Source organism: Electrophorus electricus, chromosome 12, assembly GCF_041902795.1.
Source record: "Electrophorus electricus isolate QZ-2024a chromosome 12, ASM4190279v1, whole genome shotgun sequence".
Classification (NCBI taxonomy): domain Eukaryota; kingdom Metazoa; phylum Chordata; class Actinopteri; order Gymnotiformes; family Gymnotidae; genus Electrophorus; species Electrophorus electricus.
In genome coordinates, this window is record NC_137508.1 from 1100035 (window position 1) to 1124919 (window position 24885).

The 24885-nt window shown below is 44.7% G+C and overlaps 3 protein-coding genes across 4 annotated transcripts; all 3 read right to left on the minus strand.

Annotated features, from left to right (window-relative positions):
• Positions 1–6087: 6087 nt before the first annotated feature.
• On the minus strand, positions 6088–10137 carry hadh (hydroxyacyl-CoA dehydrogenase). Its single transcript, XM_027031741.3, has 8 exons — positions 9977–10137; positions 8213–8341; positions 7911–8068; positions 7635–7761; positions 6972–7061; positions 6801–6873; positions 6584–6700; positions 6088–6506 (listed from the first exon to the last, which is right to left on the minus strand). The coding sequence occupies exons 1-8, from the start codon at positions 10088–10090 to the stop codon at positions 6388–6390; spliced, it is 927 nt and encodes a 308-aa protein (XP_026887542.2). The 5' UTR covers positions 10091–10137; the 3' UTR covers positions 6088–6387.
• Positions 10138–10884: 747 nt separating this feature from the next.
• On the minus strand, positions 10885–15116 carry cyp2u1 (cytochrome P450, family 2, subfamily U, polypeptide 1). Its single transcript, XM_027031747.3, has 5 exons — positions 14410–15116; positions 13550–14203; positions 13122–13283; positions 12737–12904; positions 10885–11618 (listed from the first exon to the last, which is right to left on the minus strand). The coding sequence occupies exons 1-5, from the start codon at positions 14855–14857 to the stop codon at positions 11440–11442; spliced, it is 1611 nt and encodes a 536-aa protein (XP_026887548.3). The 5' UTR covers positions 14858–15116; the 3' UTR covers positions 10885–11439.
• Positions 15117–15157: 41 nt separating this feature from the next.
• Positions 15158–24598, minus strand: sgms2a (sphingomyelin synthase 2a). Of its 2 annotated transcripts, none has more exons than XM_027031742.3 (6): positions 23920–24598; positions 19344–19952; positions 18592–18709; positions 17592–17745; positions 16938–17104; positions 15158–16054 (listed from the first exon to the last, which is right to left on the minus strand). In XM_027031742.3, the coding sequence occupies exons 2-6, from the start codon at positions 19802–19804 to the stop codon at positions 15869–15871; spliced, it is 1086 nt and encodes a 361-aa protein (XP_026887543.2). In that variant the 5' UTR covers positions 19805–19952; positions 23920–24598; the 3' UTR covers positions 15158–15868. The 2 variants fall into 2 exon arrangements, with proteins under 2 accessions (XP_026887543.2, XP_081580346.1); XM_081724220.1 differs by lacking the exon at positions 23920–24598 and adding an exon at positions 22528–23908.
• Between the last annotated feature and the right edge of the window lie 287 nt (positions 24599–24885).

Genomic DNA, 24885 nt, shown 5'->3' on the forward strand with positions numbered 1-24885 from the left:
GTGTGTATGTATATATATATATATATATATATATATATATATATATATATATATATATATATATATATATAATGTATATGTATATATATATATATATATATATATATATATGCCAAAAAGCTTTGAAACAGGAAAGTGTTTATTTCTTGTTGAGGCATCTTGCAGGAATGATGTGGAAAGCTTTCTGATAACTGTTTGTTAACTAACAGTGCCCTCCCAGTCATGCTCCGATGTAAAATAATGCTCATGTATGTGTACTTTCTAAAGAAACATCTGGATATGTCACTTTTCTCTGTATTAGTACAGGCAACATTAGGACAAAGGAGTTAGAGTGGGTACTCAGAGGCCTATATTTTATTGTTTTATTGACAAATGAAGCAGATATGCAGACATTTACATATATATATATTTCCCCAGCACTTCCCAGTTCTCTTGCTGCGATGTTCCTGTCCTCTCTATCTGGTAGGTAATAGTGTGGTCTTTTGCCATGTTGTTTATTACATGCAAACATTTCTGTAATGTTTTGTTAATTTTATGTTCTATTTTATTATTATCAGATACATTTTTAAGTCATCGTCATTCTGACTCACTGTCATCTTGGTTTAGCACTTTGCTTCCAGGTGATCACATTTGAGCTGTTTCTACATACCTTTTTTTAATAAAATAAATAGGACTCTTTTGACTGCCATTGTCTTTTCAGTATATTTGATTTTGAAGTTTCCTGTATTAACATTAGGGGCAAAGGTTCAATACTTCAAATATCATTTTTAACAAGACATTGACCTGAGAAGGAAACATGAAAAAGCAGTGATGTCATGAATAAAGCACTTGCCTCTCTGGAGAGACTTCAAAAGGCTTCAGAAAATGAACCAGCAATTAAAGGCCCTAGTCCTCGCGCCGGAGGCGATCGGCACGAGGTGTTACGTGCATAATCATATTAAGGGAAATCTGAAGGCCAACCTACAGTAGCCAGAGCATTGATCATTATTATTATAATCAAAACTGGAGATGTGATTATCCCAGTTTATTATGTGAAAGTAATTAATTCTGTTAGATTTTTTATTTTAATTCAGTTGAAGTTGGGAGTAGCCAACTACTCTTTGCTTCATTTTGTACTTTTATTATTATTATTATTATTATTATTATTATTATTATTATTATTATTATTATTATTATTATTTATAGTATAGTGCTTCCTTACAACCTATTTGGTTACAACATGGCAAAATGCTCTTCAGGAATGTTTTGAGCAGAAAACCCTGCCAGGTGTTTATAGTGCTAAGTGGTGTTGGAGCGCCATCTAGTGTTTGTGAGCGTGTGCTAACATTACGGGAAATGAGGGGCACGTTGACATGCGTGCACTCACTTCTCGCCATGTTTATAGTGGAGTTTGTTTCGTGCTTAAAAATATTCAGTTTGCTTCAGTCCCACTTCCTCTTCACTGATATACTGAATAAAAAGCTGCATATACTGTGGCCTGCAATAACACTGCTAATTGGGTCTAGGCCTTTTTTCTTTTTAAAAATTTGTCTGTCTATCTATCTATCTATTTGATGAGCCAGATAACGTTTCCACAGTAAAACTAATACTTTTTGTACTTTTTAAGAAAACCAGTGACCACTAAGCAAATTCTAAAGGCAGTTCCATTATTGTGATGATTGACCAATGATTTGTTATATCCTTATATCTCATTGGCTCCCAGGTGGGCTGGATGAACACCTGGTGATGTTTTCTGACAGCTGATAAAACTGAATTGGAATTTGATATAAACCTGCGCATTCTACATATCAGATAGCAGCTTCCAGCACCAATATATTATTAAATTATGACACATGAAATACAGACATTTTAAAAGTGTATAAGAATGATCTGCATGGAACTAAAAAGATTTGCATGGAATAAAACGATTAGAGAAACTGAAGACCCTCCTGGTCTGGTGTTCTTAAGTGTGCATTAGGATGAGCATGCACCCTGTGACATTTATAATGACCATATGGGACAAAAGTTTGCATTAGTTGTGAACGCAGTCTTGTGCATAGGATCAGCAGCGGATCACATGATGGAATAAATCTTGTCCGGAATCTTACGATACATGCTTTCAACTGTGTGATGTGACAAAGCACTTTGCTTGAGATTTCTATACTCAAGCTTTTTTAGGGCAGTTATGTTCTTGCAAACCCATTGTGTTGGCCCTTACCTAGTGCACTACAAGGCCCCCCTGTGTTTGACATTTACAGCATTTAACTGACATTTCTTATCCAAAGCAACTTATAATCATGACTGAACACAACTTAAGTAATTGAGGGTTAAGGGGCCCAACAGGAGGAACCTGGTAGAGGTGGGACATGAACTGGCAACCTTCTGCTTACTAGTCAAGTACCTTAACCACTGAAACTAAGCTGGAGTCTCCGTATGGTTGATGGCCGTTACCCTGACTACAGAAGATTTTCTGCTCTTGTTTTAAAGCACACTTCTGTAGTCAGGGTAACGGTCATCAACCATACAGAGATGGCACGACTACAACTGTTCACTCCCACCATGCAGGAGCAGCCTGATGGCATTGCCTATGCGCCTGACTGACACTGAAGCCACACCCTTGAACTTTGAACCTACACTCATGGTCACTTTATTACGTACAGCTGTATATGTATGTATATGCACTTTGCAGGTGTTCATATTCAGCACAGCAGCTGGTTCACACATACTAATGAGACAGCAGCTGAGCAGGTCCACCAGTTCTGCTGGGGTTCTGACCCAGCAATGATTGGTCCACTGCTGTCCACTGCTCAAAACTCTCCAGCCAACAGATATGCTGTTCCCAGAAACTGAGCACAAAGAGGTTTAACCTGACTAATACAAAATGTGCACAGTCCCAGGTGGGCTACACCTACACACTGTACCTAAGTGGTCAGTGAGTGTATATCAGTATATCTGCATTGATCTTAAATGTTCATTTTGTATTGAAAATAGTTTTGGCTTAAAAAAAATAGTTCTATGTCTTGGACACTCGCGGAACACTTTTTGAATTTTGAATAGTTTGCTTAGCTACTTGTAAAAGTCTCTTTTGTCATTTAATTTGAAATTTAATTAAATCCAAAAGTTCTGATCGGCATCTCGATGTTCTACGCTCTCCAAATCAAACATAATTATCATAATATTATAACGGTGCATAATAATGCTTCTTAAACACTCAGAATTAGTTCATTAATTTTCTGATTTGTTTGTTGGGATTAGGCATCGTAAGAAACTAGATTTTCTAGCTATAGTGTGTTCGGCCCATTCTGAGCAAAGTCTAGACGTGTCTTGTTACAGCGCCTTCTTACTCGAGGGTCCTTTTGTCTCTGTTCCCCTGCACGCAGAATTCATGGCAGCAAGTATAAACCCTCAACGCAGGCGCGCGGTCCCCGGGTGGAGACGCACGCGGCGCTTGGTGGGTAGGAGTGTTTATGCTGCATCTGAGATGTGCATCTGCTCGCGATTACGTTACGTTGCTTAATGCTTCCCACGCGATCAAACGCTTCAATTTCCACACGGGAAAGTGCCGAGACAGTAGTTTGCATTTTACACAAGGTTGTGCATTTAAATAAAATAAATGAATAAATAATTCGTATCTCTTTTTTTAACCGCTTGCACTGCTCGTCATCACTAGGGCACCACGGTTGGGTACTGACCTCCATTTTGAAGAAGCAAATGAAACTGTAACGCCGACTACATTTACAGCCTTTAACCCACCTGTGTTTAACATTTACGGCATTTAACTGACACTTTTATCCAGAGTGACTTACAACTATGTCCAAATAAAACTTGAGCAATTGAGGGTTAAGGGTCTTGCTCAGGGGCCCAACAGCAGCATCCTGGCAGTGGTGGGGCTTGAACCAGCAACCTTCCCATTACAAGTCAAGTACTTTAACGAGTGAGACTAAGCTGGAGTCTCCATACGGTTGATGGCCATTACCCTGACTACAAAAGTGTGCTTTAAAACAAGCGCAGACAATCTTTCTGCAAAGGGTTGGCACGACTACAACTGTTCACTCCAACCACGCAGGAGCAGCCTGGTGGCGTTGGTTGGGCTGATCTCAGTTGCACCAGCATGATCAGGTATATCGGGTGCGCTGCTCCTTGGTTGGGGCGAAAGCTGCACGCATGCTGGCTCTTCAGGGGATCGCGCTACAGTGCAGTTCCTCAGCCCCAACCTTAGGGTTAGGCACGGGGAGAAGATGAGTCAGCTGATTGCAAGAGGGGTCGCCCCTTTCCTGGAGGCGTGCGCAACTGGGGAGCATTTGTGTCTTTGTTAAAAGACACTCCTGTGTCTGCTCATTGGAGGAGAGAGAGAGAGAGAGAGAGAGAGGGGTCTCTAAACATGACCCTGCTCTGCGTCACAGTCCATTAGACGATGAAGTTCTGTGGAAGTGCCACAGTCACAGAGACTTGACTCTTTGCTGTAGAGTGAAAGTGCTCTGGCAGAAGGTTGCCATTTATCCAGTTTTAACCTGGACAATCTAGTTTTTAGGTGCATGTCTGGGTGTCTTGCTTTTCTTTTTTGCTCTGTTCTACCCTATTGTGGGGAGTTGAACAAGCAATACAATCTTACTGGACAATTTATTTGTTACTCCTCATTTCTCTCACCTACTGGCAATTTAAAGCCAATAAAAAGTCAAACAAAGTCAAACACCAAGTCCAGGTGGAAGACACGTTGGTGGTGAGTAGAATGAAGTAGGAGAGTTTGGGTTTGGCTTGCTGAAAAGATGGAAACCCTATGTGCAATCCAAACTTACTTGTTCAAATCACTTACCAAGGAATGTCCGTTTTTAACATACTGGATATCCCAGATTTCCCACTGTGTTCCAGTACAGCTCAACAGAGTGCACTGTGAACATTTTGCCTGCCACCTTAGTTATGACACGGATAAGAATCAGATAACTCTCTACAGGAAGCACAAGGCAGGGCCATCCTCGCCAGTGTCTGCAGTATGTGAGAAAATGGTGAGTGATTTGGTCTGGCTCTAGTATCAAACACCTGTTGTACTGACAACCTTTTTTGTTTGGAGGCTAAGATGTCCATGTTGCACCGTTTTCCTTTACGGTGGTAATATGAGGCGTCTTTCACGAAAAAAAAAGCGTCTTTAAAGGTGCATGCTGTGATTTTTAGTTGACTTATAATTCAAATAAACTGTGAAATATATAGAACACAATATAAAGTATATATGTTCGCATCAGCGCTTGTATATTAGGCACGTGCGTTCACACGGACCTCGCGCGCAGACGCCCCGGAACGACGGTGTCTGGGTCACGTGCTAAACTCACGAGTGTTTCTAGGTTTGTAACTTCACCATCATAGTGAGCACAGCCGCATCGGGGCCAAACGCCAGCACCAGGGCCCCGGTCACGGCCGCTTCGTGCCACTGATATTCCAATTATTGGTAGCGTACTCTGGACACGTGATTTGGACGTAGCTCTATTCCAGTTCCGGTGTTGTTGTGCTCCCACACTTAACCGCTAGAGGCGATGTTTCCTGAATCAGAATTACTGACGGTTGTGATCTGCTGCCACCTACTGGACAAAACGGATCAGCACGCTTTCAGGGTAAGCGATGCAGCCCTTATCTGAATTAGAATAATGGTGAACAAAAATTGTGGAGGCTTTCAAAATAAAAAATGATGACGATGGTAAAGTCCAAGTTGCTTTATCTATGTATGGTTGCTGTTTTCACACCAGTTTGCTGGGTTCAGTTTTCCCAGGCTAGTGTGTTCTGGGTCACTGCCCTGATAAGTGAAGTAACAGCACATGGATTTTGAGCTGTCAAGATAAGAGCATAATTTACGTTTTACATTATAGTCAAATATCAGCCACAATACAGAAAATAACTGAGAACTTAACAGGCCATTCTACTGTTGCTTTGCTCCTCAGTCATCTTCTGTGGCCCAATCCGTGATTCTACCACTGGTGTTCTGCTTTTAATCTGAAGACAAACAGGAATAATCTAGAATAAACTAGCAACAATAAAACCTTAGTGTAAACACTCCGAGAGACGTTGGTATGTGCTGGAAAACGTTCCGGATGTTATTTCCAAACCACTCAGCATGGAGCATTTCAAAATATGTTATATTTTTATTATTCTTTTCAAATTCTTCACCACAGATGTTCTTCAGACATTCAAAACAGTCTAACTATTAAGGTCATACCATCAGATGACGTTCTGTTACCTAAAGGTCACAACTGAAAGGCACTGTTTTTTGGGTTTTTAGTGTTGCGCAACTCAGGTTCAATGATCATTCCGTTTCCATCCTCCACTTTCAGCCTTCTCCAAGTTCCCCCTACAGGGGCGTGTGACCCTTGTGCCCTGACCGAGAAGTGGAAGGGTCAAAGGTCAGGTTCACCCTTGCTCCAGTTAATTGTGCTTATAGAAGCCCTCTCCAGTTTTCTTGCCCAACTTGCTCTCTGCCACGAGCTTGTTGAGCAGGGGGCTTGGTGCAAACAGGGGGTTCTCAGGCTCCACCTCATGCCAACCTACAACCACACAAGCAAGAATTAAATCGACATGTAAAAAGTCAAAAACTCATTGACCTGTCTACACAAGTACTTGCCATCAATGATGAATTTGCATGTGTCCAATCCGACATAGTCCAGCAGCTCAAACGGTCCCATGGGATAGCCAGCCCCGAGCTTCATGGCCACATCGATGTCCTCTTTTGAACCGTGACCTGGAGGGACAGTGTGAGACGATTTTCCAGGGCTACTGACAGAAGCCATATTTGACATTTGGAGAAGTGCATCCTGCATGTCCCCGGGGACGAGGTGTACCTCGCTCGTGCAGCCGGATAGCCTCCATCAGGTACGGCACAAGCAACCGATTCACAATGAAGCCTGGAGTGTCCTTGGAAAAACATTGCATGAGGCGAGTTGACTATTTTAATAGTTCACATTTAGTGTCAAATGTACTTCTAAAAACCAAACAAACAAACCAACACTTACTTTGCATGACACGGGGTGTTTTCCTAGTACCCTGCTGAACTCAAGGAGAGCAGCGAACGTCTGTTGGCTCGTCGCTGGCGCCTTAATCACCTACAACCGTGAAACATTTGATAAACGGATCGTTAACATTCTTTCAGAATAGGGGGGACTTTGGCAAAACAAACACCTGAAAATTACTGAATTTACAAACCGCTCATGTAGAACTGCAAATAAAACGATTACCAGCACAAGTCCTCTAATGGAAGTTCTCTCCCACTCCTGAAATCCCACCAATCAGCGACTCTCGGAAGATGGATGTGTTTACGGGACAAAACTAAACTCTGCATGTGTAACGTTGGAGATGTCCTGCAGCTGTGTGGTTAATGATGCGCATGGTGTCCACGTGAACAAGCTAAATGATTCTAATTGTGCCTGAAGTCATTAGCAGTGCAATCCATTTAAATTCTGTATATATGGAATGCCTAAAGGATTTTACTTGTCAACGAAGACTGAAAACAAATGTGAATTATTTTACCAAGAAGCAAATAAATCAGGAATGAAGAAGTGCAGAAAATAGAGGAGGTGAGCGCCTGTAGTAGAGGAGGTGAGTGCCTGTAATAGAGGAGAGGAGATGGGCGCGTCTGTAGTAGAGCAGAGGAGGTGGGCATCTGCAGACGTTCTTACCTCTACCAGCTTCATCATGGGCACAGGGTTGAAGAAATGGAGACCCCCAAAGCGGTCAACCCTTGCTGTGGCCCTGGCGATGTCTGCAATGGGCAGCGAGGACGTGTTGCTGGCAAAGATGGTGTTTCTGGCAGAAACGGAGCACAGGAACCAAAACAGTCTGATATCACAGTCTACATCTCCCACTGTTATTAGCACTGCATGGTGGAGAGAGTGGTACTCAGCCATCACAGTCTACATCTCCCACTGTTATCAGCACTGCACAGCCTCACGTACTCTGGAGCCACTTTGTCCAGTGTAGAGAACAGGTCCTGTTTAATCTTGAGGTTCTCGACAATGGCCTCCACCACCAGGTCTGTGTTTTTAACCACTGAGGCGGCATCTGTACTCGTAGAAATGTTCTTCAGCACCTTCTGAACAAACTCCTCCCCAGCCTGAGAGTGAGAGGGAGAGAGAGAGATGACTAACAGCTGTTCCTGCACATTTTCAATCTGCATCTTCAGGCCTGCTGTCCAGATTCAGATGTCCCTGGTCTCTGGATTAATTGTGCCACCACCAACACTCCTGTGAAAGCTGACCTCAGGTTTGTCTGCAAACTTCTTCTTCACCACTCTCTTCAGGCTGCCCTCGATGGCCCTGGTGGAGTTCTTCAGGATGTCCTCGGACGTGTCCACCAGCACAACCGAATGCCCTGTTACTGCCACCACCTGAGGAAGCAGGACACTTGGTAAAGTGAAATCAGTTAAGCCACCATTTCCTGACATTAACCTCTGCTGATTTTAAGGGGCCACTTTGCCTATAATGGGCATGAATGATTCAAAAGCCCAGCAAGTCAGTGTATCTACCACTGTACCACTATACCAAGGTAATGGTGTCATGCGCTTACTTCAAACTCAAGTCAAAATCTTCGACTATTTCTGTGCAAACCTGTATAGCAACATTTTAACCAACCAACAGGAAGATGAAATGTGTTGGCACCTCAGAGTTCATGCAGATCGTATTAGCATGTTAGCTAGCTTGCCAGCTAGTGACCCCAAAACTGTAACTACCTACTCCAAACGCAATGAAATGCTCTTTTCTAAGAAGCTGTTTCTAAGAAGCTGTCTAGGTTAGGTTAGCTACCCCCCACCAGGTTTCAGATATATTTAAAACACCTCTTCCCAATATTCTGAGTAAAAGATGAAGATATTTCACATGGTGGCATTGCACAATGTGCGGATCCTTCAGTGTTCCCATCTGTTGCTGAAGAGGCCCTTATTAACGTAACACCCACTGCTGCCTAGGCAACGGTAACGCTGAAACTAGTTGTAAAAATGAACAAGGTTTTACTAAAGAGAGTCAGTAATTCTGTGAAATGGAAACAGACATTTTTGTTAAATTGTCCAGTTTGCGGATGCTAAATCAATCATCATTGCTACTGACATCAGCTAATTAACTATGATAGTCACGTGCATGTCCAACTATGTTTAGATTTCATTATATGTGTCAAATCCCATGTGCAGTCTCAGTAATGTCAGACATTGTAGTGATGCATGTGAACATACAGAGTAGCAGCTTTAGATAGATAGATAGATAGATAGATAGATAGATAGATAGATAGATAGATAGATAGATAGATAGATAGATAGATAGATTTGAAATTTTAAAAACCCATTAAGATCAATAAAGTAGTCCCCCATGTATGTGGGCATAATTAAAAAACAACAACAATCCATAACTAAAAATGACAACAGAAGTAGCAGAGGAGAGGAGAGGAGAGTGGAGAACAGGGGAGAGGAAAAGATCTGACTGGAAAGGACATGCAGAATATAGGAGCAGAGGGGAGCAGGAGAGAGGAGAAGATGAGGGAGGAGCAGAGCAGATGTTCCTGATGCCCTCCCAAGTGTACTTGTAAGTAAATACAAACATCAACTTCCTAAACCATGGTCACAATATCTGAACTTGTGCATAGATATGGTTATGGTTATACTTTGAGGCAATAATAATAATGATACTACTACTACTAATAATAAGAATAAGAATAAGAATAAGAATAAGACCCCCAACCCGTGGATTACTGAACTTCCTGTCCCCCGGCTACATTTGGTCACCCTAACGTTCCGTTCACGGCCTTGAACAAAACAACACACACAGACTTAATCAAACCATATAAATTTTGTTTTCTTGTTAAAAATACTATTCATGCGTCTTCATGCGTATTCAAAACTGAATGGCGAATAATGCGTATGCATGGGTCAGGTACGATAGCTGGTCACCTAGCAGAGGCCGCTAGCTAAATTAGCTGGTTAGCTGTTAGCTGCTTAATCCAGTTTTGTAAATATAAACGGCGCGACCGTGATTACCTGCGCGATGCCAGACCCCATCAAGCCTCCCCCGATTACAGTAACATGCTTGATCGCTGCATTTCGGGCAGCAGAGCTCAGAGTCCTGAGGACATGGTGCGTAAAGAAAGCCATGATATTCTGTCCTACCCAGCGCGCAGTAGGTGAAGGAGTCAGTGGTCACGTGGCTACTTGACTGCAGGATCCAGCTGTGGGTTTTGTTTTATTTTATTTTAGTGCCCCACAGGCCATCTTTACAAGGCACGAAAGACGGGGAAAACAGAGCAACAGCCTCATTTAAGAGGAACAACGCATGTGATTGGATCATGCAAAAGTCTCCAGGATGCACAGTGTGGTTAAATACAGGCTTCAGAAATGTATTTACCATGCTCTGCATGAGAGAGAAATCTCTGCTTTATCTATCTATCTATCTATCTATCTATCTATCTATCTAGTGTCCACATACAAACCATAACAATGCATGGAGAAAAGGACAAAATAGATATTCAGAACATGACATGAACACCAGCAGCGAGGCCTCAGTGCGCTACCAAGACGTCGCTCAAAGAATTGTTCCCCACAGGATGAATGTAGAATTCAGCAAAAATGTATTTTTAAAACTGCCATGTAATACCAATTTTACTTTGAATGTAAAACTGCATTCATTTCCCTTCTTCTTACACACAAATAAAGTACTATTTAGCAAAACAGAAAAACCACCTTGAAGGTAATAACGCAAGTAAGCCACAGCTGAAAAAGTGCCTCTGGTTAATGAAGGAGGCCAGAGCACGTTTCTGAGCCCACAGGAAAGTGCTAAAAAGGGTTTTAAAAGCTTATTAATATAGGAAATTGTCCACACTGTGAACTAGCACACTTTCAAGACATGTCGTGTCCGTTGATGCAGGAAAGAAGAGACAGGAACCAGTGCGTTACCTTGTGGCCTTTTATTAATACAGAGCTCTGGAGATGTCACTTCACAACACAGTGCGAGTGAGATCTAAAGCACAACTTTGCAACAGACAGACTTATAGTTTTCTCGCCTTGTGCCACTGCTTTTGTGTTTTTCCATCTCAGCCGTCGCCTGTCTGACTGTCGCGTGCACATGTCTTCTTGCGTAATCACACATATGCACGTCTAGGTCATTTCCTGTTATGTCTGGACATACAGTAATTATTTTATTAATTCAAGCATTAGTCCTATTCCATTCTGTGCATTATTCTCTATTAGTGTAAGCTTAGCATTCATTTAATTTATGCAACCCCACAGACACTAACATGATTTGGTACCCATTTTCAAATAAAGATTCAGCCATTTTCAGTGAAAGCTTAATCCCAGCACTGTTCCGAGTCTGATGAGCCATCCGCTGGGTGCGCCGCTGAACTCTAGTGCAAAGTGTTGGCCCAGTATTCACCAAACACGGACTCGTTAACACCACGTTAAGAACAGCAGGAGCCTCAACCCCACAGTGATGGGAGCAGGGAGGGTCAACGGGCCGTGGCACATACGGAGAATGCGCCGGGGGCCAGGGTGAGGCCGAAGCGTCCCTGCAGGGAGGGAGGTGCGTGGCCCTCGGGCAGGCGGAAGGTAAAGGCCTGCATCAGACTGCTGAACATCAGGAAGACCTCCATCTTTGCCAACTGCTCGCCCATGCACACCCTCCGACCTGGACACAGGCAGGAAAACGCCATCTCAGCTTAAAACAAGCCCCCATCCCTCCAAGTTCAACACCTCCATCCAAGATCATCTGACCATTTTATTGTATGTTTCTTTAAACTACCAACCCCTGTCAATGTGGACTGGCTCACATACAGAGAGTCCAGAGAGAACATGAAAAACTGGCCAACGTGTTTCACCGATGGTTTGCATTTGCCGTAACGTCAGTCGCGTTTGTTTGCTGGCTGACGCACTATTCAATATGTTGGACTGTTTGCGTGTAGTGTTTGGCCACTGTGTCATTTATCCCCGTGTATATAAATGCTGTTCATAATTATCTTGATTTGAACCTTTATCTCACGGCACATTCAAATTATGTTTGTGAGTGATTATTAACAAGGGTCATGATGTAAAGTCAGAACAATAAAATCAGCTGGAATCGTTATCAGCCTGCTGTCACCAGACCTGCACAACACTGACCTGAGATGAAAACCACACTTCTGTAATTAGTGCTCATAAGTTACAACCAATCTGAATAAATGTAAAACATCTAATAGAAAATAGTCCATCGCATCATTTGCAGTTCTGGCTCAGTGGTGAAGGTTCCTGACTAGTAATCAGAATGTTTCCAGTTCTAGTCCCACCACTGCCAGGTTCCCACTGTTGGGTCTCTGAACAAAACCCTTAACCCTCAATTACTCAAGCTGTACTCAGTCATCATTGTAAGTCGCTTTGGACAAAAAAAGTGTCAAATAAATGTAAATTTGCTGTTGTAAGAACAATTGCATCACATACACTGATAGGATGTGAGATGGTAGATTAAAATTGTATTTTGTTGTTTTGTTTTTTTAACCATGTGATCATTGTAATTCATCTTACAAAGGCAATTACTCTGCCATACTGTGAGCCAAAACAGTAGTGCATGACTGTTACTACAGCGAAAATGTAAACTAAAATCACACAGTCATGATATTTGTGTCATTGGTTACTGTTAGGCATTCAGAACTCTGCGAATTTTAAGAGAAATATGGACACCCAGCTTTTCTGAAATCCACAAGTGTCTTTAAATATTTATGGAATTTGCTCCCCATTCCATAAATATTCCCAAATAGTATTTATAAACTTTACCTATTCCAAACGGAATGAAGTACTCCTTTCTAAGAAGCTGTCCCTGCTCATCTAGGAACCGTGAAGGATTGAAGTCATCTGGATTTTCCCACACACTGGGATCTCTATGGACCGACCAGAGGTTTGGGATGATAACTGTGCCCTTGGGAATAGTATACCCTCGAAATTCTGCAAAGAGATTGAGTTTTAGGAGCATATAGAGGTCATTTCACAAGCATGTTTCTCTCTGTGAGTCTAATGCACTCCAAAAATTGCTTTCGGGTTCGTAGCTAGAAATCACATCAGCAATGTTTACGATCATAAGACCTGGAGTCTTTTTGCAGCTAGCATTTTGGTCCCCAGCTACAGAAACCCACAAACCCACTGTCCGGTTCCCATTTTTGACCTGTAGTTCTGGAAGCCATGTGCGGCACAGAGAGTGGAACCACCACCGTCATTCTCATGACCTCCATGATGGTGGCTTCTGTGTAGGGCAGAGTGCCCTTATCCGTTAGAGACGGCAGCCTCCCAGATCCCAGCACTGCATCAATCTCCTGCTGGACCTTCTCTACAACACCAAACCAATAACCACAGAACATGTGACCTCCTATGGAGTCTTTGTCAAGCACTGCGGTTTCTGTGCTTTCTCTTGCATGGCAACACAAGTCTTTGCATTATCTGTAAAAAGCACAAAAGCAAACTTAGTATTGAAGGAGCTTAAGCAAAAATAAATAAAGTAAAAAGCAATCTGAACGTAAAATCATTTGATAACAACCTAATTCACAATCATGTGTCTTCATGATCATATATAACTGCAGGGAGATAGCAGAGTACCTTGGACATCAGGGTGTAAGCACATGTATAGCACCATCCACAGTATGCTGTTAGTGGTAGTATCTGTCCCTGCAATGAACAGGTCCCCTATAATATAGAAGAGGTATTCCTCTGAAAACCCTCCCTCCTCCGACCCTGACGTTTCCCCCTGGGCCAGCATCTCCACCAGATACATGTCGATGAAGTCCCTGGGGTTCTCGGGGTCCAGGGTGGCTCTGTGTCTCGCGATGATCTTCTTGAGGAAAGCCGTAATGTCCCGCTCCACCTGACGGAGCTGCGCAAAGACGCCGAATGGCAGGTGGTAGAGCCAGGGGAAGATGTTGATGAGCACGGCGGCACTGTTCATGGAGATCTCCAGGCCGTGCGCCATGTGATCCAACTGCGTGCGGAACTCCTCGTCCTGCGGGTCGAAGCGCTGGCCCAGGATGATGGACGAGATGACGTTGGACACGGCGTTGCCGATCAGCGGCACCAGGGTCACGCCCGAACCCCCAGCCTCCTGGCTCCCCCTCAGCAACTCGGCCTTCACCGAGGCAAAGCCGTCCTGGATGCAAGGCTCCAGGCTCAGTTTGCCCAGGCCAAAACTACGCAGAGTCGTGTGGCAGAACTTCCGCTGCTTTCTCCAGACTGGGCCATAAGGGGCGAACACAATGCCTGCAGATCAAGCACGCAAAGATATCCACGTTTATCACACCAACAGCAACTTTCCGCGTTTTGCTTAAAGTGCTCTCATTGTACGCGTCTAACCAACGTTAAGAAAACACTAAGAAGGTTGCTCCATGCTGCCGTAAAGGCGGGCACACGCTTGTTGGAGAACATACGAGGAGGAAGTGAAACCTTCATGGCTGGCATCGCCTTACCTTTACGTCTCGTCAGAATTGTTACGAGAGGAATGTCCGGTCTGTCGGAGAACACGTCCGCGTAATTAGACAGCGCGTCTCTGACAGCGTCGTAGCCGGTCAACACCACTATTAACTGGCTGCCCACAAAGACGCTGCACACGTCTCCGTGCACCTTCGCCAGTTCCAGCAGGCCAGCTTGTGTGGCAACCGGATTCGCGTTGCTTCCGTCGTGTCCTTTATGCTGACGGACAAAACGTTTTAAAATAAAAGGGGGTAAAAATAAGCTTCCGAAGTTACCCACGAGGGGTAGCGGTCTCGGTCCCGGAGGGATGTTCAGAAACGCCGCGCTTCGTCGGTACTGCAGCAGCAAATAAAACACCGCAGCAAAAACAGCCAAGACAATGACGTTCACGGAAGATGCCGCGAGCGGAGCGTTCTGCCACAGCTGATACGGAATACCCTCCATGCCACACAGCGCGAGCTCAGCTCTGGCCAAGGCTCCACCGATCGCATCCCCGAGCAGCCGCGCGCCGCAGTTGTCGTAGTGTTTTCCGTAAGCGTTTCGTGAGCAGATCTTTATTGGACCGGCAGTCGAAACGAGAACTGGGCGGCTGCTAAGGGGAGCACGGACCAATCCGCTTCAACGGCGATGGCGCTTATTCGGTTTTCGGTGCTGGCGTGCGCAAACGTCACACGGGAATTGCGCATTTTTTTGCACGGTTATTTTCTAGTGTAATAAACCACGCTCATATCTATGAGTCTGTTTTATTTTGTATTGATTTATCATTTTACACGCATTTCTTATATGTAATGACAAATAACGAACACTGATTTGTCAAATGTTTATTGTTAACGTTCGTAAAAAAGTAACGTAGAAAACAAAATCAAACGACCAGAAACGTTATCAGTCGATAGTTATACAGTCCAGCAACATCGCATGCAATAGAAAGGCACAATTGTGACAGTACGGAAGCATGACTGGTTCGGCTTTGTGGCAGCAAACATGATAATGGGATCAAGTGAACCATTCCAAGGACCGAGGAGAGCAGTTTGATGTTACCAACCTTTCGATGTTAAGATGACTAAATGGTGCTCTTATGTTATGGGGCCACTCCAAAGTTAATGTAAAGGTGCCAGTAAAATAGAGCATTTAAAATGTATATGAATTCATATTACACACACAAAAAAAATAATTACATTTATATATATATATATATATATATATATGCAAATAGTAAATTAAATTAGAATACATTTTGCATATTTTAGACATTTTTAAAAATATGGGCTCACTGTATTTGCCTCTGAGCTCTTTGCTCAGTCTTTGGTATGTTTTATAGGTAACATTTTACACAGCCATAAATTAAACCCACAAAAAAAATAAAAATAATAATAATAATAATTACAATAATAATAATATGGCTATAATGACAATAAAAGCCACAGCAGTGGGCGGAGCTGTGAGGAGGGGGAGGAATCACTCCTCCCGCGCACTCTGAACCATGGTGTACTTCTTGCAGGGGTTCTTCAGGCAGGCTGGAGGCCATGTCACTGGCCAGCAGAAAGAGCAAGGCACCTGGGTCTGGACGTTGCGCTCCAGGAAGTTAAAGATGGGGTTCCACCAGGTGTGGGTGAGGTAGCCGTTGGCTGAGCACTTCACGGCCTGTGGATGAAGGGCAGAGAATTAGATCGCTGGCCTTCAGCCGCTTCCTGGTAAAGCTTGTGTGGTCAGAGTGGCATCTAAAGAAAAGCAAACTCCTCCCTCTCCTGGTGGTGTTTGAAGACGCACTGATCACCAGGACAATTTTAGATAGCAACCGGTAACACACTGATGTACTTAGTAAAAGTTTCTCTGTTTTGTAATCACAAATGATATCCAGATTGTTTATATGATATTACACTATTATCATTATACTATATTACACCAAAATACAAATAATATAACCCTGAAAACCCTGTAATTATATTGGAAATAAATAAATGACCGTCATAGACATATGTGACCAAGAGGGGGCATAAAGTCCTTCCAAGATGAAATTGAAACTACATATTTTTCTCCACCTGTAACTGAATCAAGTAACAATCTGCCCTCACAGTTTGACAGGTTTCCCTTCTCTTTTTCTCCCAGATATTTGGTATTGGTGTTGAAGCCTGAAACTGTGTTCTGAGTAAATCAGTGTGTTGTCTCTCTAGAGCTTTCATGGTTGGTCATGTAAGCACGTTGAGCAGGAGGCTCAGGCTCTTTTTACTGCTCTGTTTTTCATCACCTTGCTCGCTCTCTCTCTCGGACTCACGCAGAGCATGCTCAGAGTTTCGGGGGCGTGAGTGCGCACTGCGTTTCAAGTCAGTTGAAAGTTTGTAGAACAGAACAAATATGGACGCTTCACCACAAGCATCAGCGTTCCAGCACGAAAGTGTAAACGTTTCACTCTGTGTGTTCTGTTTGCATTTACAAATGAATTTGACATTGTATTTATATACAAACATACATGTCTGTGGTGGATGGGGGTAGAAAGGAGACCTTTCTGGGCCCGTAACGCGCGTACCTGTACATTTGTCATGGTATGATACCAGTAGAAGAGACGTGTGGTGATGAAGTAGGCAACCACCACATCCACACTGTAGTGCTCGTGAGCCACCAGGATACAGACGGAGCCCACTGCAGCCAGGAGCCAGCAGAGGAGGTGGTACCACCAGAACGACCTGGGGGAGTCTGCAGGAAGTGGGAGGTGTACTGGTCACTGCGGCATCTCCCTCTGTGCCGTGGACTGAACTGAATGGATCAAAGAACTACAACTACCAAGCCTCCCTTCCTGAAACTGGTAACAGTCAGATGACATGCTGGATGTACATGTTAAGACATGCATATTATATTTACACGTTCTTATGTTATAAAGTACATCACTCTCTGTATTCTTAAGATATTCTTTTTTATCTTATAAGTTGAATAGCACAGACACTGCATATGAGTGACACTGGTCCCACTTATTCAGTCTATAAACAGTAATATGTCAGCCACGGTCCGTTTTGGAAACTTTTGGATGGTCTCTAATGCTGTATCCTCCTGTTTCTTTGTTTTTACTGCCTTTCTGTATCTGTTAACCAACCTCAGACCTGTCAGTCAGGTAACCAGGAGCTGGTTAAAGGAAGTCGTGTAGTCTGTGTGGGAAAGCTGAGGACTCTGGGCCTCAGAGACTCACACTCCTTGATGAAAAGGTAGGTGAGCGTTAGCATGACTGTGTGGCCGCTGTACAGGAAGTCCCCGCACATGATGTGTGAGCCGTTGATGGACAGCCCTGCCCCAGAGATCAGCTGCAGCACTCGCTGCAGTTTGGCCTGAGAATCACCGTAAAGCTGTAAGAGAGAGGGAGGGAGAGAGAGAGAAGAGAGGAGAGAGAGAGGGAGGGAGAGAGAGGGAGGGAGAGAGAGAGAGAGAGGGAGGGAGAGAGAGGGAGGGAGAGAGAAGAGAGGAGAGAGAGAGGGAGAGAGAGAAGAGAGGAGAGAGAGAGGGAGATGGAGAGAGAGAAGAGAGGAGAGAGAGATGGAGGGATGGAGGGAGAATGAGAGCGGGAGAGGGAGGGAGGGAAAGAGAGAAGGAGAGAGAGATAGAAGCAGAGACAGAAGGGGAAGGAGAGAGAGAGAGAGAGAGAGAGAGAGAGAGAGAGAGAGAGAAGGAGAGAGAGAGATGGAGCGATGGAGGGAGAATGAGAGCGGGATAGGGAGGGAGGGAAAGAGAGAAGGAGAGAGAGATAGAAGCAGAGACAGAAGGGGAAGGAGAGAGAGAGAGAGAAGGAGAGAGAGGGAGGGGGAGAGAGAGAGATGGAGGGATGGAGGGAGAATGAGAGCGGGAGAGGGAGGGAGGGAAAGAGAGAAGGAGAGAGAGATAGAAGCAGAGACAGAAGGGGAAGGAGAGAGAGAGAGAGAGAGAGAGAGAGAGAGAGAGAGAGAGAGAGAGAGAGAGAGAGAGAGAGAGAGAGAGAGAGAGAGAAGGAGAGAGAGAGGGTAAAGATAAGGAAGAAAAAAAGTGAGTGAGGGAGAGAGATAGAAAGCGATTTAAATCTCTTTAAATGTTCTGATTTTAACATGAGCTGTAGTGTCTGTTCATGAAGGATACTAGCAGGACATGTGATGTGATATTCCAGCTCAATCTTTCCCAGGCTAGCCGTGAGGCAGAAAGGAGGTACAGGGCAAACCATTTACCTTGGGGGCACAGGTCATGTGCATGCCAGGCACAGGCAGGGTGGTGATGTACATCGTGATGCAGCGATACAGGTACAAAGTGCCTATTAGGAAGAAAAACCTCCTACCCACAATTGCCCTGGAAACACAGCACAGGACGCGGGCAGTTTAACGCTCGTTCTCTGTAAGGATCGTTTGAGATGAAATCTGTGGGTGTTTGATTAATACAGTGTGTTGTTATGAACGTGTCATCTTAATGTGTCGTCATGTCACCAGTGCAAGTGGATACAGATGATTTTCTCCAGCACATCATGAGGTTACTCAGTGTTATTTCACGAGGCATTACAGACACAAAACCTCGACACACATCAGCCACTGGGATTTTCACATTTTATAGATTAAAAAGGCAACAAATAATTAGCATGAATGGAATTACATACTGTTGACAATTATAATTAGATAATTATATAGTGAAATCACTTCAAGATTAGTGCATCTATGGTCTTGCATATTCATGTTTCTCTCTTTTAAAAATTAATCTAACTGATCAATGAAATGTAATAAGAGACCCTGAAACGATCCTGACAAAACAATTTCCTAAAATACTTCCTCGTCCTTTCTGACTGTAGCCTGTAGATACAATCAATGGGACTGTTATTCAGGTATTGTTATTGAGTTAATCACGAGGACACTGTGCTCTCAGCCTGCAACGTCATGCCGCAGAAGTGAAGCAGCGCACCCGCTTGTGAGCACAGTGCTGTGTTAGTGCTTACCGGTATCTGTGGAAGAGCCACTGGATGGACCATATCCCCACCAGCAACATACCGTTGACCTCGGTCACCGTGAAGGCCCAGTTCACACGGTCGATGTAGTCGAAGAACTTGTCGGGCAGCGGCGGGCTGCTGTCCTTGGCCGGCACCCTCTCGTGCACAACAGTGATCATGACGGTCGTAAGCACCAGGTTGAAGGCAGCGTAGGCGAAGGCGAGGACCGTCTTCCACCACTCGGACGGCAGCCGGCTGGCTTTGCTTTCCGGCACCGAGATTTTCACGTAGTCCCGGCGCAGCGTCAGACCTTTGCGCAGGCCGTTCCTCTTCTTGTCCTCGGCTGACGTGGGGCTGTGCACGGGACAGGCGGGGCCCCCAGGGACCCTGGGGCCCCCGGAGCCCCCTGACCGGGCGCTGTCGTGCACATCTGTCGGGTGCCGCTCACACTGGTGACCCGGGGAAGCCATGAGGGCCCCACACGCTAGCCCACACACTAATCACTGCAGCACTGCTCACACACACACATACACACACACACACACGCTGAAGCAAGTTGGGCTGTTTCCACGTCTCTGCTGAAAATGAAAGGCTTCAGATTCCTGGGTTTGGGTGTGGCTGGAATCCCCAATGAAAGAAAGAGAGAAAGAGAGAAAGAGAGAAAAAGGAAGTGGCATCTCATACAACTCTGAAAGAACTCAGTCATTTTAAACACGAACTAATAATCCCAACAGTCTCTGACAACAAGTCAGCAATGTCCTTACACTGTTCAACAGTACAATGGAAACACTGAGAGGAGAACAAAAGAGGGACTGTAGACTGGTATAATGCAAGATAATCCAAGATAATCCAAGATAATCCAAGATAATCCAAGATAACCCAGGCCTAAGGTAAGGGCATTTCATTTGGTAAAAAACAACTGATGATTTGGATAAACTTAACATACACCAGAAGAATGCAGGAACATGTTTACCATCCACTGCTTAAGTATATGGAGAGGCCTACGGTACAGTACTGGCTCAGTGGTGACGGTACTTGACTTGTAATCAGAAATTTGCCAGTTCATGTCCCACCACTGCCAGGTTCCCACTGTTGGGCCCCTGAACAAGTTGTGTTCAGTCATGATTGTAAATTGCTATGGATACAAGTGTCAGCTAAATCCTGTAAATGTAAATGCATGTTAATTTGACTTCAGTAGAAAAGGCTGCTCTTAAAATAGTAAATGGTAGAAGGCCATTTTCTGGGACCACAGACAACACCGGGCACATTTCTGCAACTGTTCTGCGGTTACCATGCACTCACGGAGGTTTGTAAAGACATCAGGAAACCTGACCCGGGATCTGCATTCCTGCTCTAAGATGCTTTGTGAACACAGGGCCTGGATGCATTAAGGCTGGACAAGATGTGGAGCATAAGATGACACGCTGTGAATCAGGGGCGTTTACGGTGGTTACCGCTTAAAGCAACTTCTCAGCCTCTCAACAACTCAACCGTTCTTTCAGCTGCTTCCCTAAACATAGCCCAGTGTTCCCCTGGCGAGAGCATTCCTTCTGCCGCTTCCTGAGGGCTCAGCACAGAGCTACCGTAGTGCTTTAGGAAGCTAACACTAGGATTAGCTCCGGCCCGAGGCTGTACTGCACCACCAACCTCCGAATCGCCATTGCAATAACACCAAATTCAAGGTTTTTACAATGTTCATAATAAATTTCTTAATTCTCTGAAACTTATTTACTTATTTTATATATAGTGTATCTATAAATATATGTATTATGTAAAACTATAATATTTAAAAAAAATCTCTGACTCTTAACTAACTTTTGAAGAACAAATTCATATTTACAGTGTATAGTCCAAGTAGAAAACAGAGGAGCCAGGTACATACAGCTAATCATAAGACATAGCTGAGACCAGGAAGCTGGCCACAACAGCAAGGTTCATCAGGGCACCCATGCCTTCAGGTTAGGGTGGCCGCAGCACCCAGCTCTCCGCGATTCTGAACCCTCCAAACCCTCTCAAAGGCTCACAAAAGGTGAAATGTCTTTGCTAAGAAATTCTACTTCGCACAGGAATGGAGCACACAGGCAGGCTGTGCCTTATCACTCTGGGGCAGCTATTGACAGAACTGCTCCTGCTAGTTTTACTGATAGGATTTTTTGTAGAACTTGGTGAAGCTGGCCTTTCCGACACCTCCTCCCTAACCCCAGGCTGTCGCAACATCACTCTCCTCCTTCAACAGTTCTATCTACACCCACTGTTCCAGGTTTGCTCAGGTTATCATGACATCAGGCTCTCAGCTGGGTTGTTTGTGTCCGGGAGGTCTGGATACGTGTCCTTCCAAATCTTAGGAGCACGAGCACCCCGGCACAATCTGTAGCACACTCACCACGGCACATGCTTGTGTGGTGTGCACGTGCAGGCGCTTAGGAGCGCTAAAGGCAGAGACAGCATCACTGCATAAGGTGAATTTTATGTGAATTTAAAATAAATGAAAATAAAAAAGCCATTTGTGGGCCATAAAGTTTCCCTGATAATAAACCCTCTATGAAAGACAGCCTGTAATGCACAGATTTCCGTGGCTCTGCTCAAATTACAGGGACTCCTCCACTGAAAACAGGAGAGCATATCTGGACTGGCCTTTCCAATATAGCACCACTTAAAAGCCCCATTAACAGATCTGAGCTCATCCCAGTACTCTCATCTCTAAAATGCACCTCAATATCCAGCAATATCCACACACACACACAAAGCACATAACACAGATTCAACCAGCATTACACAGACACGCAACACAGCCACTGAACAACCAGCTACACATAGATGTGCAATGTACTCAACAGATTCTCAATAAACACAACACAGACACTCAACAACCAACATTACATGGACACACAACTCGCACAACACAGACACTGAATAACTAGCATTACAAAAACACACAGAAAGGAGAGCTATAATATTTGAACGTTTGGTAATATTTGATAGTCCGCACAACGCATTGTGTGTTACCGTACTAAATTCTTCAAATGTGGGCTGAAATTATACTGCATTTTGATGAAGCAAAGAATCCTTTCAGGTTGAGATCCGTGACTTGTAATGAGACCCGAAAGACTGTGTGGCTACGGGCAGCACGAGGTGAGCAGTCATGATGCTCAGTCACCTCTGATTAAACTCCAAAACAAGAATCCATACTTGCCAGACAGAAATGACATATGCAGACCAGCCGTACAGACATGTACAGGTCTGTACTGAGGAAGTCGATAGTCCAAACGCCACGGGTCTGTATGGAGGAAGTGGACAGTCCTTGTAGAAGGATCAGCAGTTGTGGACGTCCTTCCTCAGGCCTCTCATTCACCCCTCATCCTCATGCCTGTTGAACCCGAACTCATCCTCCACCCCCAGAGAGACGTGCAGTGGCAAACTGGCTGTGGGGCGGGGCATGGCAGGGCGGGGCATGTTTAATGCCTTCCACATGCTCCCAGACGCTGTAATGGATGGCTTGGTTGGCTCCAGACGCTCTGCGCTCCCTGGCCGCCTGCCTCCAGCTCTGGGCTGGGTTTCCCTGGCAGGACGCAGCCATGCCTGCTTCCACACATTAAGTGCGCGCTCGTAATGACATGGTACCACCAGCTCTTGGGGCCTTTCTTTGTGCCTTAAATACACCATCAAAGGGGTGGGAAAAAAACCTAGCCACCCCAAAAGAGGCCAAGCTTGAGCAAGAGAGCAGAAAGAGGCATAATTCTGTGTGATAGATTTAGGCTTTCAGCAGCACTGTGCACTTATTCAGTGCATCATGTTCCCAGCAAAAAAACATAAACCATGGGCTGACCATTTGGTGGCCAGTTTCTCTCTCTGAGATGAGCCTGCATTAGCGAGTGATTCATTTTCTGCTTAATGTTGAAGGGCTGGCTGTTCAAGGGCTTAGTCCATAGCCATGGACGCCACATAGCCTGCCTTCAATCAAAGCTCAGTGTGTGTGTTAAAAGTACGATTTAGTGGTTGCCAGATCTTGCCCTTTGAAGCTCAACTGGTGTCCATGGCACCGTGAAACTCCCCGTTTGCTTAAGCCCTCATTGAGGTCAAGGAAGAGGCTGGCGCCTGTAATTTGCTATTCCGTGAATAGCTGTCGCAGAGTTATTACAGGGTACTAGATCTCCTCCTCGAGTAAACGGTGCACTCCCGATTTACGGAAAATATGAACGCGGTTGTTTGAAAACACGGACGCTTGAACACGAGAAAAATTCATAGTTTATCATAATTACATAGCAACAGGTGCTCAAACCAGCAGACTGCTTGGAATAGTTTGTTATTTACTAGTCAGGTTCTTTTGTAATAGTTTAGCAGTTTCTGTAAATAACATGTAAATAACATTAAGCGTAAGGCTCGTGTGTGTGCTGCAGCTGACGCTTCCATCAATATGCACACTTGGGTTACGTCATGACCAGCGACCGATCTAACCGCATCGGTGGAAACGAACACGCCCTGCACGCGGGGACGCCACTACCCCGGACCGTGCACACACCGCGCAGCGGCGCAACACGCCGGTCCGCGTGCAGTCTCGCCCACTCCCGTTAGCCTCGCGCCTTACCTGCTCGGCGGACGCCCGGGTTCCGTCTCCGCACACGCGCGCAGCCACGGCCGAGTGCGCCGCCCCAGAAGGCACGTGCCGCGCACGCGAATGTTTGTTAGCGCGAGGCGGCGGAGCAGGTCCGGGATGTCGCGTTCTAGCTGGCTCGCGCCGTGCTCCTTCACGTGGTGGTCAGCCTTTGGCGAGTTTGGGGCTGCGCAGTGGAAACGGGAGCTCCTTAAATCCAACCTTCTCCGTGAAGAGTTAACCTGCTCTCGGTCCATTCAGCTCGGGAACATGGGAGGGCTTTTGTGAAAGGTTTTTGTGTTATGAATCACCATATCAGGTTTAATTTATCCAGTTGACATTTTTTCACACCGTCTCAGAGTTGTGAAACGTTAGTCCACCCATGTCGGAAGATATGTAAAACAAATGACATCGCCACGCGACCCTCGGCTGGATTCAGCGGGTTTAGAAGATTACATTAATTAATTTTTCTCTCTGAAGCTACACACCAGTTTGTTGCTCGTGGACACTATATTTCTTTCCCTGCCTTTATGTTGTAACTAATAAACTGGGTAGAAACATGGGAATTTTGGCTTTACATCCTGACTAGTAAAACCGGTTTCATATCGTGTTTCATTATAGTTTGTAAATGTGCACTACTGTTCGTAAATAATACCACCCTGTCTTGAGAGGAGGGCTTGTAAAGTCGGCCTTAGTTGTAATTATAATTAGAACTGCAGGTTATAACACTGGAACAGCAGATTGTGCCGCATTTATTTAGTAGCTAAAAATGGATGAGTTACTAGGTGAGGCTGACACGTAACATCAGCCTCATGTAGTGTTCATTATAAAAGACTCTGATTTTTATAACTTTTTCAACATGATTTTAAAAATGAAAACAATAAAATAACAGACAAGAAGCGATGCAGTCTGAATTGTCCTCTGAATGGCTGCTCACGCTGTCGTAGGAACGCTTCTGTT

Excerpts from the sequence above, each read along its gene's own strand:
- hadh (XM_027031741.3), bottom strand. The coding sequence starts at position 10,090 with ATGGCTTTCTTTACGCACCATGTCCTCAGGACTCTGAGCTCTGCTGCC. Across the intron at positions 7,762-7,910 it reads CTGGACAAAGTGGCTCCAGA|AAACACCATCTTTGCCAGCA; the intron begins GTACGTGAGGCT and ends CGTTTCTGCCAG. Across the intron at positions 6,507-6,583 it reads ATGCAAATTCATCATTGATG|GTTGGCATGAGGTGGAGCCT; the intron begins GCAAGTACTTGT and ends GTGTGGTTGTAG.
- cyp2u1 (XM_027031747.3), bottom strand. The coding sequence starts at position 14,857 with ATGGAGGGTATTCCGTATCAGCTGTGGCAGAACGCTCCGCTCGCGGCA. Across the intron at positions 13,284-13,549 it reads CTTACACCCTGATGTCCAAG|AGAAGGTCCAGCAGGAGATT; the intron begins GTACTCTGCTAT and ends TTGGTGTTGTAG. Across the intron at positions 12,905-13,121 it reads CATGGCTTCCAGAACTACAG|AATTTCGAGGGTATACTATT; the intron begins GTCAAAAATGGG and ends ATCTCTTTGCAG.
- sgms2a (XM_027031742.3), bottom strand. The coding sequence starts at position 19,804 with ATGGCTTCCCCGGGTCACCAGTGTGAGCGGCACCCGACAGATGTGCAC. Across the intron at positions 17,105-17,591 it reads CTACCTTTTCATCAAGGAGT|ACTCCCCCAGGTCGTTCTGG; the intron begins GTGAGTCTCTGA and ends CACTTCCTGCAG. Across the intron at positions 16,055-16,937 it reads ATACCATGACAAATGTACAG|GCCGTGAAGTGCTCAGCCAA; the intron begins GTACGCGCGTTA and ends CTTCATCCACAG.